General features: G+C 40.5%; 2 protein-coding genes across 2 annotated transcripts; both read right to left on the bottom strand.

Annotated features, from left to right (window-relative positions):
* Nucleotides 1–2,599: 2,599 nt before the first annotated feature.
* On the bottom strand, nucleotides 2,600–2,896 carry LOC105823463 (keratin-associated protein 3-1). The gene has a single exon (XM_012660673.1). The coding sequence runs from the start codon at nucleotides 2,894–2,896 to the stop codon at nucleotides 2,600–2,602; it is 297 nt and encodes a 98-aa protein (XP_012516127.1).
* A 14,340-nt stretch (nucleotides 2,897–17,236) lies between these two features.
* Nucleotides 17,237–17,674, bottom strand: LOC105823419 (keratin-associated protein 1-1-like). The gene has a single exon (XM_012660622.1). The coding sequence runs from the start codon at nucleotides 17,672–17,674 to the stop codon at nucleotides 17,237–17,239; it is 438 nt and encodes a 145-aa protein (XP_012516076.1).
* Between the last annotated feature and the right edge of the window lie 1,117 nt (nucleotides 17,675–18,791).

Raw genomic sequence — 18,791 nt, 5'->3', positions numbered from 1 at the left:
GAGTGCTAGTGTTGTGAACAATTCAACTCAACCAATATCTGGAAAGGGCCAGAGACTTGGTGTGACACAGGTATAGTTTGGGTGGAGGGGGGGACACAGCATATGTGACTCAAGGTCAGCTAGGAGGCTGTGGCTGTGATCAGGGTCTAGATTGGATTAGAGTCAGCAAGGATGAAAAAAAGGCCTGGCTGTCAGGGACAATTTGGAGAAAAAAGTGAGATACCTTGGTTTTCTATTATCAAGGATAAGCAATCATTAACTTCAAGGGTATTTGTTTTACCTTATTATGAAATCTCATCCAGAAAATTAAAAATGTGTTTGAGTTGCCAACCATTCTGCATTTCAATTCAAGGTTAATGACCGAGCCAATATCTCTCCTGTGCTGACATTGCTAGTCAGTATTTAAAGACTGACTTAAAAAATTTGTTCTCACCTTAGGAATGTAAATAGGTTTTCCTATATTCGTTGTATATACTCATTTTGTCTTACACTATAATCACCACGGAGAAAGCTGGATTGCTGTTTACAACCAAATATACAATTTAGAGGGATATTAGAGAATGTGTTGTCAGGTGGCATGTACTTTCTCCTGAACAAACGCAGACGTGTGTAGTCATAGTTCTCTTTGACATATTGCTGTCCGCAGAGGAGGAGGCAAGTGCTTTGGAGTAGTGGAAAGAGAAGGAATTGGAGTTCAGACAGTTGAGGGTTTCATTTCTGCTGTCATTTATGATTTGCGTAACTTTTGCAAGTACCTTAATCTCTCTCAGCCTATTTCCTCACCTATAAAATGGGGAGATAATGGTGGCTAGCTCTTAGTATTTTTGTTAGAAATAAATGAGATAATGCGCACAAAGCCCTTATTAATATATCCAGTAGATATTCACCAAGTGCTATTTACTACTAATAAAAGCAGTAAAAGTAATAGGATGGAGTGAGATTGGTTAGTGGTTTGGTGCACTTGTTACTTAGAATGCTTCTGGACAGCCTAGAACCGTAGAATGTTAAACCTGAAAGTGACTTTAGAGATGACCTGGGCGAACAATCCATTTTACTGATTTGAGGTCTGAGACTTAGAGAACTTCAGTGACTTGCTTAGGGTCACAGAGGTAGACCGAGGCAGAGCCAGGAATAAAACAAACAACTACCAGTTTCCAGATGGGGCTTTTTAACTAGCCAATGGCCCTTAAATGCTAAAGGCCCATAGTGGTAGTAATAGGACACTTAGAGTTATTTTCAGTACTAAAATAAACTCTAATCTTTTTATCCCTTACTAGCATGTATGAAAACATGAAAATTCTTTGCTTTTGACTAGAAAAGAGGTAGGTTGGCATGGTAACAGGGTGACTAAGGAGATGAATTTGTGGTTATCATAAAAGGTTTGTTCTAAGAGGAGTTGCATGTTTTTTTTCTCTCAGAATTGTGTGACTATTTCTGGCATATAGAGAATACTGCCCTGTGGTCTGATATTTTAAGTATATTTCAATGACATGACATTATATGTCACTCAGACTAGTAAACTTCTAGGCATAGTCATTACTAATGTAAATCAATGTAAGCCTCTTTTGAGGGAGCAAAGAATACTCAATAAATGTACTCACCATCAAATCGGTATTAACTGATCAACACTTATGTGCATATATGGTAGTAACATTCATCAGATGTCGGGCAGGTGGGGGAGAGGGGATGGGTATCTTCACAACTAATGGGTGCGATGCGCACCGTCTGGGGGATGGATACGCTTTGTAGCTGTGACTCCAGTGGGGCAAAGGCAATATATGTAACTTAAACATTTGTACCCCTGTAATACTCTGAAATAAAAAATAAATAAATGGTAATATTCATTTAAAATTGATTTTTCTAGAAGATGGCATATATCAAGAAATGGATACAAATACTTCCCAGAATTGCTTTGCATTGGGAGCTTGGAGTTTCACTGATGACTATGACTAAGAGAGTCCCATGGCACCAGCACAATGATCAATATGTTCAGTCAGTTAAGGAAGAAAGAAAAATTGATGTCAGAATCAATGAAAAATAAAATTAAATCAAATATTATTAAAACAGTATATTAATCTTTAGACTCTAGCATAGTATTTGGCACAGTGGATGTCTTAAAAAAAAATCTGTTGACTAAAAGGATCCTAAAAGTGACCAACCAAATATTTCACTTTGTTACCTATCACAAAGAACCAGTATCTAATTTTTCAGTGAATTCCACCGTGAGAACTCTTCTGCTGGGGTGAATCTTGGGTTGTATGATAACTTGCTGTTCAGGGTTAGGTAGCCACTTCACTTTCCCCAAGAAGCAACATGGAAATAAATAGTCATGAGGCCATATTTGCTAAGCCAGAATGAAGTTTATTAATAAATAGTCAAAATGGTTATTTCTCAAAGAGTAATGAAATAGCTGAGAAGACAGAAAGGAGGTCTCCAACTGTACCCAAAGGAGCAAAGAATTAAGAAGTTGAGCAAATTCATGAACCCATGGCCCCGGGGATTGGGTTAGCCTCAGCCTGGATGTGGCGAGTGTCGGAGGCCAGGTGAAGCGGAGGGTGTTGAGCAACGACATCACCGACCTGCGGGGAGACGTGGCTGGTTAACAGCAGGGCTCACAGGGACCTTCACAGCCAGGCTGAACGTAGGTCGTCAGGTTGATGCCACTCAGTCCGGGTGTTGGGTGGCAAGAGTTGAGCAGCCAGCACGTTGGCACGTACGTGTCAGGCTCGCAGCAGGGTGGGGGGCAGGTGTCACAGCAGGTGGGCTGAAGGAGGCTGATCTCATGTGGGCAGGTGCTGGGCAGGCAGACTCCGCACCGGCAGCATTTTTCAGAGGAGCAGATGGTGGTGGCGGGAGCGGTGGGGACACTGCAGCAGCGGGTGACACAGCAAGCCATGGCGTTGAGAGTTGGGTTTCGGTTGGGTTGAGAGGAGAAGTGTCTTTGTGTCTCGATGCTTCTCTCCTCTGCGCCGGCTCTTATATACCCATCTCCCTGGGCGTTGGCCTATTACCAAGATTTTTTTCCCCATTTTTCAGTTCACAGCTATCTCCATAAAAATCATCTAATTACTTAAGTGTTTATTACCTATGACACACTGCTCACCTCATAAAAGGGGTTTAGGTTGTTTTGTTGTCAAATTAGGACTCTTCACACTGCCCGTGTGTCATTGCACAGACAGCTTCATTTCAGCCTTCAAAGGCACCGAGCCATCATCTGCCAATCATTACACGTCATTAGCGATGACTTGGTGTGCCAGGTATCTGCAAGTTTCTGCAAGTCTGCCCCACTTTTTTGTTTACTTTTCAGATGAAGTGATAAGTAGGCTTTTTTTTTCTTTTTTCATTTCAGCATATTATGGGGGTACAAGTAGGCTTTTTTGATTGCTGTCCTACCAATGACCGAACATCGCTGTGTAATAATTTAGGCCCCCTTGCCTGGCTGAAAAGTGATACCATTTTTAGATTTACTCTTTGTGGCTCTGAGAAGCTGCATTAAGATGAATGGATGGGATCTAGAGAGAAATGGATTTTAGTTCTGTGTAAAGGAGCACTGTATAACAGAGCTGTTAAAAATCATTTGTTCTCCATCCCCTTCAGATACACTTTGAACCATAACTTGGCAGGGACATGCAGATGGTAGTCAAGACGTGCATGGGCGAGAAGGCTGGATGCCCTTTACAACTCCGTGCAACCATGTTAGGAATTAAGATTATTTATGACCATAAAACCTAGTTGTATTGGGCCATTCAGAAACTAAATGGTGCAGTATTTCCCAGAGTAAGTTCATGAAGACCTGTTCCAAGGGGCTTGAAAGGGTGTTCCAGTAAACAAGTTTGGGAAATACTGAGTTCTTCACCGGTAAGGCTTTAGGAGAACTTATTAATAATATGCTAAAGTGCTCTGCGACTTTTCTTTTTTTTTAATTTCAGAGTATTACAGGGGAACAAATGTTTAGGTTACATATATTGCCTTTCTCCCACCCGAGTCAAAGCTACAAGTGGGCCCATTCCCCAGACAATGCACACCACACCCATTAGGTATGAATATGTCCATCCCCTCCTCTGCCCCCTACCTGCCCAACACCTGATGAATGTTACTACTATATGTGCACATAAGTGTTGATCAATTAGTACCAATGTGATGGTGAGTACATGTGGTACTTTTTTTTCCTATTCTTGTGATAATTCACTTAGCAGGATGAGCTCCAGCTCCACCCAGGATAATACAAGAGGTGCTAGTTCACCATTGTTTTTTGTGGCTGAGTAATACTCCATGGTATACATGCACCACATTTTATTAATTCACTCATGTATTGATGGGCACTTAGGTTATTTCCACATCTTTGCGATTGTGAATTATGCTGCTATAAACATTTGAGTGCAAATGTCTTTTTTTCCTTTGGGTAGATGCCCAGTAATGGGATTGCTGGATCAAATGGACTTTTCAATACAGAGAAATAGCGTGTGTTTTTCCCCAAACTCACTTGAGCATAGACTCCTATTTGTATGTGCATTTTCATAGATTAGCTTTATAGATCACCGTTCTATGGAACATACTTGGGGATATTTAGCAATGCCTTATAGGTTATGTTGTCCAGGAGAACAGAGACATTTCCAAATTACATCTAAACCACTAAAATCTTAATAATAAGATTTTTAAAATAAACAAAGGCATATAGTTGAATATGATGTTTTAGAATGACTTCAGAGTAGGAAAAATATTAAACTGGTAAAACCTTTAGAAATAGCTTACTTTGAAAGGCTTAACAACATGTATATATTTTCTTGACCCATTTTTCAGATAAAATGGTTCAAGCTCTAAAGATAAGTAGAAAATTGCACAACATACAGAATCAGAAGCCAAATGAGATGCAAATCAGCAAGACCATGGATCAAAAAATGCTTAGCATGAAACCACTTTTATTTTTAGCCATTTTCTTAATAGAATGATTTTGTGGTTTGGGATCCCTGTGCTAGAATTTGCATATCTTAGTTCAGTCAAACACTCACTGATTAAACAGCTGTTGTAAGTTGGGTATCATGCAAAAGGAAGCAAATAGTTTTCTGCCTTTAAGGGAGTCAAAGAGAAAAAAAGACACAGAAGTAAACTGGCAAATGAAACACAGGATTGTATACGCAGGTTTTCCAGGTTATAATGTGGAAGTTTAGAGGTAGGAGTCACTGACTTTACCTGGAAGATTTAGGGAGCCCTTCACAAAAAAGTAATATTTGTTTGGGTCTTGAAGGGCAAATAGCAGCTTAACAGGTGGAAAGGAAAAGGAAGGGGATTTCAGCAAGTAAAATAGTTTGAGAAGCAAAATGCCATGATGTGCTCATGGGATGGTAAAAAGTGCTGACTGGTTAAAGCATAGATTCTGGATCTGATCGCAGGGAGACTTTCCAGGGGAATGACGAGAAATGACATTGGAAAGGCAGGTTAGTGCCACAGTAGGAAGAATTTGTACTGTGCTTAGTATCCTATGCTTAGGGTTTTGAACTTTATCCCATAGGCAATGGACATGAACCAAAGGTTGTTAAGTAGGTATGTGACATGACTGGATTCATACTTTGGAAAGATGCTATAGTTTTTTTTTTTTTTTTTGGAAAGATGCTGTAGTTTTTGAGTAGAGGCTCATCAAAGTCACCATTGTCACTTGCTAAGTATTAGGTATTGTGCTGAATGCTTTACATGCACTATCTTATACAATTCTCACAACAACCTTATGAGGTATGCAGCGCTATTATCCTTGCTATTTTACAGATGGGAAAGCTGAAGCATAGGGAGGCTAGGTAACTAGTGAGTGAGTAGCTGGCATTTGAAGCCAAGCAGTGTGGCTCCAGATTTCATGCTCTAAACCACTGTGCCAGGTTCTCTTTTGTTCTGACTAGAGTGAAGAAGACCCTCTAGTTCAGTTGAGTGTGAGATTGGTAGGAAGGATGGAACCAGGTCACTGAAGTCTTGAGGCCACTAGGGAGTTGATTTTAAGGCCTATTTTCTTAACCAAAATACTATGCTGTATAAATTTGAAAACAGGGACAATGGTTGGGAAGCTATTTGGATGTTCCAGGGGAGTGAGGAGGAAGGTGTTATTTCTGTCTTGGAGAGTATCAGAGTTTGGTGGGAAAGGAGAAGAGGGATTTATCTGGGATTTCCCCTCACATCATTCAGTTTTTGGGGACCACTATCTGGGTGGTATATCATTTTCCATAGCACAACTAATATTCTTGTGTCTAAGATAGCTGGAACACTAATACTCCACTAATACTTAGCATTTATTGAATGTATACCATGTGCCAGTAATATTGCTAAGTATTTTATGCACATCTTCTTCCTGATGTCTTATAACCCTGTTAGATCAGGATGATTACTATACCCATTTCCCAGATGATAAAACTGAGAGTAAGGATTAAGCAATGATTCTAAAGTCACATGGATAGTGAATGACGGCTCATCTAACAGCAATAGTTGACACAAATAAAATCAATATTTTTGTGGAATTAATTTATATATAATTGTAGATGATGTTGATTCACTTTTTTCATTTATTCATTCAACAAAATGCCCATCACCATACTAGGTGCTAAACATATAACAATAAACAGGTCAGATAAGATCCTTGATGTCAAGGTGTTTATTCTAGCGGAGGAAACAGACAATGAGAAAGTAAAAAAATGAACAAATAAAAACTTCAGACAGTGACAAGTGCCAGGCAGTGTGCCTACTTTGGTTAGGGGACATCTTTGCCAAGGTGGCTGGAGTATAGGGAAGAAGAGTGTGATAGGAAATGAGGTCAAAGAAGTAGGCAGGTGGCAGACCACGTAGAATTTTCCACGTTGTTCTACAGGGTTTGGATTTTGTTCTCAGGGTGTTGAGAACCCACTGGATGCCTTAAAGAAGGGAGTTATAAGATGTGATTTATGCTTTAAGGAACATGAACCGCAGCAGAGCCAAAGTGGAAATAGGAAGGACTAGTAAGTGGTCCAGGTAAGAGGATGGACAGTTGATGCTAGCAGTTGATGAACCAGTGAGAGATAATAGAGTTTGGAAGACGTTTTTGAAAGTAGAGATGGGAGATCATGCTGATTGAGAGGATGTGTGGAGAGAGAGGCCAAAGATCATGTCTATGTGTCAGATTTACTCAGAGGTGAGGGTGAGAGGATATCTGAGCAAAAAAGTTACCAACTGGAGTGATAGGGAAGGATCAATAATGAATTCAGTTTGGACCTGCAGAGAAAGAGCAGGACCAGGAGAGGGCGCAGCCTGAAGCCAGGAGAGGGAGCTGAGCTGGGGGTGAAGATTTAGGAGGCTCCAACATACGGATGAAACTTTTGCTTACTGCAAAGTTCCTGGACTGAGAACGAGATGATCACTTTTATGTGCATTAGTCACCGTTTGTTGTGAGCCTCTTTGTGCCTTACCAACATCCATCTCCCAACAAGTTGGTGGATTTCCGCGTTGCTGTTGGGAAAACCCTCCCATGATGGCACCTCCTGAGTCAGCAGGAATGTCAGGAAGCTTCACACTTTGGGGTCAACTCAATTTTCTTGAAGCCTCTTGGAGTGCTTCCTCCCTTCACAAAAGCAGGATATGGACACCTTTCAAGTTTGTCACCTTAATTAACATGCCTGTAAGTAAAAGTATTTGGTTTTTATTTCCTGAATTGCATGATCTTTTAAGTTGCTGGTGAATATCGATTATAATATAGATTGGAAAAAAGAGTGGCTGGTATTAGGGCTGCTGTTGACGTCAGTCTATTCATTGCGGAATGTCTGCTTTGCTGTTTGAGGAGCATTTAGGCAGAGGATTCTGGGCTTGGGCTAAATGGGGGACTTTGGGGGTCTCTTCTAGTTGCTCAAATTTTTTTTTCCAGTTTGTGATTATAGTCAAGTCTGATATAACTTTTGCCACCTTAGTAGCCTACACTGAACATTACTTTCAGCTTGGATTTCCTTAAAAGGGAAGTAGTGGAGTTTTCCATCTGAGGACAGCTGATATTCACGATAGTTGTGCAGGTGTATATGACCTAAAGGTGGGGTGACTCTTCGACGTTGTCTCATGCGGACATGTATGATCCCGTGGCAACATGCAGAGCCAATCTCATAGCATCCAGGCACATGGCACATGCAACATTCTTGCAAGTTGTTGCTTAGCCAGCTTCTGCTGGCTGTAAGTGTTGCCTATTTTTCCTGGGAAACCTCAGCTTTCAGTTTAATTCTCATGTATTATTGTAGGCTTCAGAGTGTCCAGATAGCAACAGAGAATTACACAGTGAAGTAATGTATAAATATGGGTTAGCTAAAATTAACCTGGTTGGGAAAATGGGCATACAATTTGAGCACCTAGTATATGCCAGACACTGGGAAAATAAAATTTTCAATTGTTTACTATATGAAATATAATATTGAGATTTTTCAACTTATAATTATTCCATATAGACTTTGGGTTTTTCATCCTTGGAATTATTTGCTAACAATAGTTGTATCTTATAATTTTATTTTGTATTAGGGATTTTTTTCTGCATTAGTTGGACAAATCTGACTAGTGGATTCAATTAAATTAACCACTGGTTTTCCCAAAGAGCTCCTGTAGTACTTGAAGTTCTTTGGAATTAAGAGACAAATGTGATGTATTTAAATATTAGCTGATGTTATTATTTTAAAATATATTTTGAGTTGTTAGTTTACTAAATATACAGCTGGCTATATAACAATAGCAAACTCTTGTGTAGACCTTTCTATGTAACAGATGTTTTTTAAGTGCTTTGCATGTATTATGTCATTTAATTCTTATAACAGCCCTCTGAGGTTGGTATTAAAGTTGTCCTCCCTTTTATAGATGAGGGAAACTGAGGCATAGAGCAGTAAGTAAGTTGCTCAAGGTCAATAGCTGGTAAATGGAGGAAGTGGAATCTTAACCATCTGGCTCCAGAGTCTGTGTTCTTAATCTATATGTTAATCTATAATCTCTCCATTATTGATTATCATATTTTTCAAGATAAAAACATAATTTTATTTATTTCAACCAATCTTTGCTGAGCACCTGCTATTTGTCTTGTACTGTGCTAGGAGATTTAGGGCATTCAAGGACAAGCAGGACACAGGTGTACTCAAGTCCCTTAGAATCTGCTGGGGTTCCCCAGGTACACAGGACTTGAACAGAAGGCAGAGGAGCAGGAAAGGCATTCCAGCTGTAAGGAGCAGCAGCAATAAGTGCACAGAAGTGGAAAAGAACAAACTATCGTTAGGAAATAGTAAAGAATGCACCGTGTCTAGAGAATAATCGCATGAGATAAAAGCAAGAGGAAGAGAGTCTTGACTCCCAGGATGAGAAGTTTGAACTTAATTAGGTTTGAACTTAATTGAGAGTCACTGGCATATGTTTTTCTGCAACAGGGAAGTTACCTCATCAATCTCCTCATTTGTAATTATGGCTAATGTTACTATCACATTGATAGGATGTTTAAGGAATAAATTAAATAATGCAGTGAAATGTGTAATGCAGTGTCTGGAACATAGTGTTCAATAAATGGTTCTAATAGGCGTGGTAGTAATTAAATAAACTGAGGGAAGCTGGAGCCCTTTTTTTCTGTCATTTTCAAGTGTTCTTTCTCTCCAAAAATGGGGTTATCTAGGGGTAAGTTCAGGAGTTTAACTCTCCAGTTTCTCATGCCTGGAAAGTCTGTCTGTCATAGCTTTCACCACCACTTCTGTAACCAGTGGAGACCCCGCCTCCAAAAAGAGAAAGGCCAGTGCCTCTCAGCTGTGCTTTGCTGGAAGCCTGTGAGACCATTAGGAAGCAGTGGCTCCTTCTCGTGTACCCTCTGCCATCTGCCTTTCTGTGGACCAGTCGTCACAACCCGCCTCCTGACTCCGTAGGATTTAGTACTCAGAGGGGACTGAAGCAATCCTCTGTCAGCTTGAGTACTGAATTCTTCCCCACGCTGTACTTCTCATTACTATCTGTGATTTCTATGACATGATGGAATTTACATTTAAATACAGTTAGAAATTTACCTGGAGAATAAGATGTATTGAAACAGCTTATAATCATAGTTGGTCAGTGTTCCCGAGTAGAAACTTAGCTTCTGGGTCAGTTGGGAAGAAGTGAGTGAAGAAAGAAGAGAGCAGAAAGGAAGGCTAATGAGGAAAAAATTCCCACAAATATTAAGGATATTTTGAGTTTTAAGAGTGTGAATGAGTTGGATAAAGAAGGACCAACTACTCAAATGGAGTAAAACATCACCCTGAGCAATCCTCTTCCTAGCTTTTTTTTTTTTTTTTTTTTTAAGCTAGTTTCTACACATGAGTATCTGGCTGTTGCTATCCTCTCAATAGCCCAAAAGTGTTTTTTGCTCCTAAAAACATACACTTGAATGCAGAGGAGTAATTGACAAAAAATTAGTTTGTGAGCACCTACTATGTGCCAGGCACATTACTATGAGTAACCTTATTTGATACTCACAGCAATCCTGTGATATACTTGAACCCCCATTTGATAAACAAGATTAAAACTGAGCTTCTGAGAAGCTATTATACAAGACTCATCTAAGGTCACAGTCAGTGAGTAAGTAGATTTGGGATTTTAAACTTAAGTCTTCTGATTTCTTTTCTCATCCCACTCTCTGTCCCTCCCTACCATTAAAACCATCTTTAGAGTGATCACAGTATACAACCTATACTCAAAAACAACATGATAAGTTGTTTGTTTTGCTTATGACATGTTAACATGTAAAACAAGTGTTTAGTATTACTTCTAATCTCAGCTCCTGGGTCACTCTAATTTCTATTCCCAACCTTCATGCAGTTCTTTTTCATTTTGGTCTCTTCTGATCACTAAAACAATAAGTGTGAAGTAAAGCTTAAAAATACTAACCTCAGAGTTTCCTGAATTCCATATTTAGGATTCTATCAGTTTGTCTCCTTCATCCCCTCCTCAGTAGAAAACCTTGAATTTCTTCTCTTTCGAGCTCTTTGTTGCTGTTGTTCTCAAACTCTATCATTTCTAACTCTTCTCAAACTGCCTCATGCTTCTCACCTCAGTTGCTACAAAAATCCTGAGTACGTTCACTTCTTCATCCCACAATATTATCACTCCACTGGGATTTTTTTTTCCAGGTTTACAGGTCTCACCTTTTGAACAAGTGAATATCATCTTACAGATAATATACTTCTCTACGCTGGCCCCTTCCAGACCAAGATTCCTCTGATCCTTTGGAGAAAAGATTTGATTTGCTTCATCTAACTAAAATAAATATTATATGAAAAATGTGAGAAAGCAAGAGTCTTAAAATTTTGTTCGTTAAATATTAACCCATTAAAAGCCAAGAATTTAAATTTTAGGGTCATGCTGTGTATCAACTCTGTTTCTCTGTCTCATATTTATAATGGAGAAATGAAGAAGAAAAAAAAAGAATGTGCTTAGAAGTGAATAGGCCCAACATAGACTAATACTTGGTGTTTGGATTAGTCTTTCTCAACCTCACAAAAACAATTTTGCTTAACTCTCAAATCCCCTGTCTTACCCAAGGCTTTCATGCTGTAGTTGATGTGATGATTCAACGTTTTCTCCCTTCAAGTTTCTCAAAATCCATTTGTGTATTTGGGCTTTTAAAGTTAATGTGTCTGTTGGCATTTAATGGAATAATCATGATGGAAAGTAGGGTTCTTAAGTCAGAGTTATGGTTTTGGGGACACGTTGGTAATTAGCAAAGGGCTGTCTCCAGTCAGTTCTCCCGGGCACAGCCCACTTTCCATGGAAGGCTTTGATAGACATGGTGGCACTTTCTTAACTACGAAGCTAAATGGTGTTGAGCAATCTTTCTAGTTTCTCAACCAGAGTCTATTAGGCCTAAAATGTTGTAATTCCCTCACCTCCAAAGCTCAGAGACTAATTTTTCAGCTATGGTGATTAGGGAGTAAGTGAAAAGTCTGAACAAATGGTTCACTACGTAATCTGAATTTTTACAGGTAATAGGAGTCTAACAATTGGGGTCCAGCCAGGGGACAAGAACCACAACCATTAGTTGGATTGAATACATTTTATATGAAGAATTTTCAGCTAAATTGTCAGCTAGATAATTGAAAGGGTTAAAAGAAGACCCTAAGATACCACAAATAAAAACTGCAGAAAGCCCTAGTTTTGAAGGGAAGAAGGAAGGAATTAAAATTTAGGAACCTGGAAAGGGGGTTGCCCTGTGGAGCTGAAACTCGGATGTTTTAGAGAGGACTGGCAAGTGTGGGTGGGTGACTCTCAGAGGGCACAATGAAGCTGGTTCTTCGAGTGTTGAGAAAACCGCAAACTGCATTCAGGTGCTGCCGTGGTTCTGCTCTGCACCCACGGCAGTGAAGCAGCGTTATTGGGGTGGCAACCCTGGGATCTGTTAGCACACAGGAAGCTCCAGTGAAGCAGAAGGAACAAGTCCCTTCCGCCTCGTCCAGCTTTGCAGTTTTCCTCTATCACCCCCTAGTGGCAAAGCCTAACAGCCTTGCAGAGCACCCGCGGCAGCACCACAAAGCCCAGCACGGAAAGGAGGGCGTGGAGCGGAGAAAGAGTAACTTAAGGGGCACAAAGACTAACTTATTTTGAAGGCCCCGGCTTCCAAAATAGCCATCTTAGATTTACCAACTCTCCCGACACCATCCTTTATTTCCAGTTCCTTAGTTTCACTGTTTGTTCATTAGTTTTGGGGTCAGAGTTGGGTTCATATTTCAGTTTTTACTTATGAGCTGTGTGACCGTAAGCAAACTATTTAACCTCTTGTAAGTTGAATGTACTCACCCACAAAACCAAGATAATGATATCTATTTCATGGGATTGATATAAGTATTCAATGCAATTAGGTTCAGGTGAAGTTTACTTAGCCCGTGGCACAGCACATGGTACTAAACAAAGGGAGAAAAGAGAAGAAAAACAAGCAAGGAAAAAAATAGGCGTGATTTCTACAGTCCTTGTTTCTACAATTGGTCACGAGGCTATAGTTGGTATTTGTCGCACTCTCTTTCTGATACCCATTTCATGTTTCCTTTACCCTCGGCCAGGACCTCAACTGGTTGGGGTTCTTCACCTGGTGGGTTAAACCCTCATTCCTGAAGGGTCTGAATCCACAGTCACCCTGCCTTTTTTTGTTTTAGTAGTTTTTCACTAACTTTTACCAAGTACCAAGATAATACCCTGGGTTCCCGATACAGTCTTTTTTCCTCCCATTGCAGAGCAGCAGCCCAAATTTCCTTTTGGGTCCAGGATCAATTACAAAATCTGGAAATCTCCTTTTTTATCTGTGGTTCAGTGACATGAGGGGCCCCAAATAGCCAGATGGTGGTCTCAACTTCCAATCCATTGTTTTACCTCCTAGTGGAAGCATTTTTTCCTTAGGTACAAAGACCTCTAAACCAGCAGCAGAGCTCAAAGTTGTAGGTATAAGAAGCAAAAAAAAAAAAAAAACAAACAAACAAAAAACCCTATAACTCTGCAACTGTATTATGAAGTTTAATAGTGAGAGAAGTTACTCTCACTCCTACCCTTTAATTCTGGCGTGGGAGACACAGTCTCATGCATTAGTCTCAGATTCAAAGCATATTCTGCAGCCTGTAAAGAACCATATCCTTTCAATGTGTCATCTCCCGATTAGTGCCAGAACAGACTTCAGGAGGCCATTCAACCTTTTTGTATGACCAGCCACTTTTGGGTGATGACATTTGTGGTAACACCTGATAATTCCACAGGTATGGACATATCGCTGCTTTTCTTTTGCTGTGCTGATCAGAATTGGTGGTGAAATACCATGATGGCAAAGAAAACATTCCTGAAGCCCAGGCAGGGTGGTGCAGGGAATGCATATCCATATCCAGAATGCCTCTTCCGGGTAAGTCAAATCTCTGCCTGCTCCATAATGGAAGGGGTTGAATGTAATCAATATACCACCTGCTGTGTGGCTGGGTCCCCCAGGGGATGGTGCCAAATCAGGACCTCATTTGCTTTTGGCAGGTCAAGTACTCGTTACTAGAGGTATCTAGGTCAATGCTGGCGAAGGGGAAGCTATGTTGTTGAGCCCATGTATAACCCCTATTGCTGCCACCATAGCCACTTTGTACGTGGGCCCATTGAGCAAGCACTGATATGGCTGGGAAGAGGCTGAATGACATACATAGAACATGCCACTTTGTCCACCTGGTTATTGAGAGCCTCCTCTGTCATGGCTGCCCTAGACTTCCTTGCCTCCAGCATTCTAATCCCGATCTTTCCAAGTCTTTGTCTATCCAGCCAAACCAATAGCAAGTACCTATGAGTTACCGTGGATATGTACTTCCAGCTTGTTTTAGTCCTGACATGGAGCAGCTAGCAAAGCAGCAAAGTGGTTTGCAGAGAGCCGTCAATCACCAGCATTGCAAAGCTGAGCCTAGAAATGAGAGTGCAGACTTGTGAGACCATAACTTAACTAGCACAGAGTAAGTTAAAGCCCACAGCTTCCAAAATAGCCATCTTTAAATCTTGCAAACTTACCCACACCTTTCTTTACTTCCAATTCCTTAATTTAATTCTCTCTTCATGAATTTTGGAGTCAGACAGAATTGGGTTCAGATTTCAGTGTTTTTTAAGCTTATGAGCTATGTGACTATAAGCAAGCTATTTAACCTCTTTAAGACATATTTTTCCCATCTACAAGCCAGGACAGCAGTATCTGTTTCACAGGATTGATACAAGTGTTATACAGAATTAAATTTACATGAAGTATATTAGGGAGTGGCACAGCATGTGGTACTAACAAGGCTGATTCCTTCTTTCTCCTTCTTGTGTATCTTCCCCATCATTTTTCCTCCTTTTCTTTCCTGTCTCTTGTCCCCTCTCTTTTTCACTGTGTCTGCTCTCTGTCTTTTCTCCTCTGTTTTGTTCTCTTTTCCCCCTTTTCATTCTTTCTTCCATCCTTTTATACATCAATCCACCCTTATCACTTTTGTTGTCCACCTTCCTTCACATGGTCAATGATCCTCCACAAAAGAAACTCTCCCACTTTTACATTGGAATTTGAATTTTATGTCTTTTTACCATCACTGCACCTCGAGTCTACTTAGGTGTCATATACAGGACATTGCCATTTTGAGAGCTTTCCGCAGTCTGTTGCATAGTGTAATGGTTAGGAATAGTCTAGGCTTTAAGTTTTGAAAAAGCTGACAAATATTGGCTTGATCGAATAGGGCTTATTCTTTTCACAGATAGGAAGTTGCTAGTGTTCATTCAGATGCTCAACTACATCGGGATCAGTGTCTCTTTCATTCTCTTGGGATTTTGCAACTCTGGGCATTATATCTGTGTTTCAAGTATGAAGAAGAGTTGGGGTGAAGAGGACGTGAGAGCACCAGCAATACATGTCCCTTTTACCAAGAAAGGACAGCTTTCTCAGAGGCCATTTTATTGTATAGATGTACCACAGTTTATATGTTCACCTATTAAAAAGCATCTTGGTTGCTCTCAATTTTTGGTAATTACAGATAAAGCTGCTCTAAACATTCATGTGCAGGTCTTTGTGAAGAATAAATTTTCAGCTCCTTTGGGTAAATACCCAGGAACACTGTTGTTGGATTGTGCAGTAAGCCTCTGTTTAGCTTTGTAAGAAAGTTCTAAACTGTTTACTGAGGTGGCTGTACCATTTTGTGTTCCCAGCAGCAATGAATAAGAGTTCCTGTTGCTCTATACATCCTTGCCAGCATTTGATGTTGTCACTGCTTTGGATTAAGCCATTCTAATAGGTTGTAGGTTGGGCTCATTTTTACTCCTTCTTTTCTCTCCATTTGGAGTGACCTCCCAGGCCCCTTCAAAGTCACATTCTTGTGAAACTCTCCCTGGTGCTGCCCCCACCGCAGAGCCCCTGCTGGTCCCAAAGTGAAGCGATCTGCTCCTTTTTGAAACCCTCTTTCTGGCCCTCTGTCGTCTTCTTTGCAGTGTACGTAATCAAGATATTACTTCCCATAGCAGTGACAATCCAAAGCCTCTGCACAATTTCTGAAAGTTCCTGAGGCATTACTTTCCTGTGGTCTCCCTGCTCTGTTTGGCTCCTCGGCTGTTTTCCATCTTCCCACGAATCAACTCCAGTGCAAAACTCAGCTCCTTCATTGGTTTTCAGAGGAACGTTGACCCACCCTGAGGATTATATTCTCTTTTCTCCTCACTTCCTTATTGGAGTAAAACTATTTCTCTGTCTCGCGTGTAATCATTTCACATCCATCTCTTATGATTTCGGGGCTGCCAACGTGCATGTCCCATGGGGACATACCTAGTGTCAGTTGACCTGTCAAGGCATATTGGAATCCATAACCGTAAGAGGAATTCTACCAACTGCTAAGACAATACAACCTATCTCATTACATTTGATGTAGCTATTCTCATAATATCTTTTTTTTCTTTCTGAATAGTAAAGTACTCAGGCATAAGAATTAACCATGCATTTTTCTGATCTCTGTTGTCCCTGCTTTAGAAGTGGCAGTCAATACATTTTTATGGAATGAATGAATAAATTCACTCTATATGACTTCATTCTCTGTGAAAAACAAACAAATGAATTTCTTTCAAGTAGACATTCTTGAATTATAAGCAGTTAAATCATGTGATGTACAAGTAGCAACAGACTATGGTTTGTTTGCCCAGTATATAACATTTATTGAGAAATGACAGAAGACATTGTATCATAGATATAAGTGAAATAGCCAACAGGCAAAATCATTCTGCTCCAAAAGCCAAGGAAAGGATCAGATGTTAAAATGTGGAAAATCTAGCTTACTTCTTGGTTCAGAAGCTGAATGTTGGCTGGAGAGCTTCTATTCTCTCTGTTGACATCTGAGGAATACCACTTGGCTATATGTTGGTGCCTTTGATCTTGGGAAAAAATGTAGATAAACAGAAGATAAAAATAGATCATAAATCAGGAAAAAAGTTAGACTGTGGACAGTTCTCATGGATAAATTCCAGAACATGTCAGTGATTTTTAATCTTGCAGAAATAGCAGAAATTGTGTATCTGAAGTAACTTGATGATCAGCAAGTGAGTGTGCAGCATTTCTGCATCCCCAGGGAAAGGTCAAGGTATTCATTGTAGAATGGAATCAGATAAAACTATGAGGCTTATATACTTGGTAGCCCCCACAACAGAAAATGAAAGAGAATTCTCAGAACTTGGTCCAGTGGTCAAGAGAAGAATAGTTCACAGATACTGTGTCCTGGGCAATTGAAAATCAGCAACCTGGCTTTTAACAGGTGGGCTCACAGCAGGTGGGCTCGCAGCAGCAGAGTGGGCGGCAGCAGGACTGTCCACAGTAGGATGGGCGGCAGCAGGAGGCCTGGGCATGGTGCAGCTGGCAGCAGGATGGGGGTGTGCAGCTCACCACGCAGGAGGGGGGCAGGCAGGTGCCCTCCACACGGCAGTCAGGGCGGCACCACCTGGTGCGGGAGCTCACAGCTCCACAGCCAACCTCCTGGCCACAGCCGACGCCACAGGAGCCGGTCTGGCAGCAGCTTGGCCGGCAGCAGCTTGGCTGGCAGCGGGTGGTCTGGCAGCAGCTTGGCCGGCAGCAGCTTGGCTGGCAGCGGGTGGTCTGGCAGCAGGTTGGCTGGCAGCAGCTGGAGCCACAGGTGCCACTGGTGGAGAAGCTGGGAAATCCACAGAAGCTGGTGGAGCAGCAGGCCATGGTGTCAGGAGTTAGGTTGAGAGTTGGGTTGCTCGGAGGAGTTTCTGAGTTTTGGCAGTGGCTTCCATGTCAGCCCTTTTATATATCTGAGCCAGCTGCTGTTTACAAAATTCTTAACATATTTTCCTTGTTTTCATTTCAATTTGTTGCTCAGTGGTCTTCCAATTGGCTTACACTGAAATACTTATGACACATTATGAGCAGCAATTTAGAAATTACTTTGTTTTATAGTTTCATTGGGACTCCTCATACTAGTCCTTTGCTCTTTGGAATATGTTTGTGGTTTCCCTTGTTCAAAGAGTCCTCTCATTTTAGCCAAAGTAAACACCCTCATTTTCCATGATAATTATTCCATGTGATAATCTATCCAGAGTACTAAGGTTAAGGGTAATTGTGCTGTTATTTTTGACTATTATTTTTCCCTCCTGGAGGAATTCTATTGAATTTAGGGCATCAGGACATTCAGCGAACTGAAGAAGTACCTTTGGTCACACATAATTCAAAACTTCCACCTCATTTATTCCAACATCATAGCAAATTACCATTACAGTTCCTTTAATTTCAACCAATTTGAAATGTGTGAATATTATTTATGTTCCAGGCCAAAAATCTTTTCTTGTGAACCAAATGATGTAGTATATAGGAAGGTGTCCAGCAGTGCGCTTAGCTTCTGGTGGAATCTTAATAAGTGTTTATTGAATCCGATTCAATGAATGTTGATTGGGTGGAGTAAAGAGCATGATTCATGAATGTCAGCACCAGTCATAAATGATTAAACAGAACATTCAAGCTGTAGTACGTCTTGTGAAGAAGCCTTGTGATTTGTTGTAAAAAGAGATTAGGAAATGTTGAGTTATTTCTTTCTGGATTTAATAATTGAATCAAGGCTCAGGAAAAAACATCTAGGACTTATGACATTTTGAAGAATATACCACCTAGCATCTACTTTATTCTTCTCTGAAATGCATAATCTCGTGTGTGATCCATCATTGCTACCCATTAAATGATAGAGGTAAGTGCTGGGAGCTTGTAAATAACTTGGAAAATATGTTTCTTATGTGTCCTATGTTTGTGCATTTTGAATATTATACTAAAATTCTTAATGAAGAATTCAAAA

Source organism: Propithecus coquereli, unplaced genomic scaffold (genome assembly GCF_000956105.1).
Source record: "Propithecus coquereli isolate 6110/MARCELLA unplaced genomic scaffold, Pcoq_1.0 Scaffold119, whole genome shotgun sequence".
Classification (NCBI taxonomy): domain Eukaryota; kingdom Metazoa; phylum Chordata; class Mammalia; order Primates; family Indriidae; genus Propithecus; species Propithecus coquereli.
Note: the sequence above shows the minus strand (reverse complement) of the source record. Positions and strands in the feature narration are given on the sequence as shown.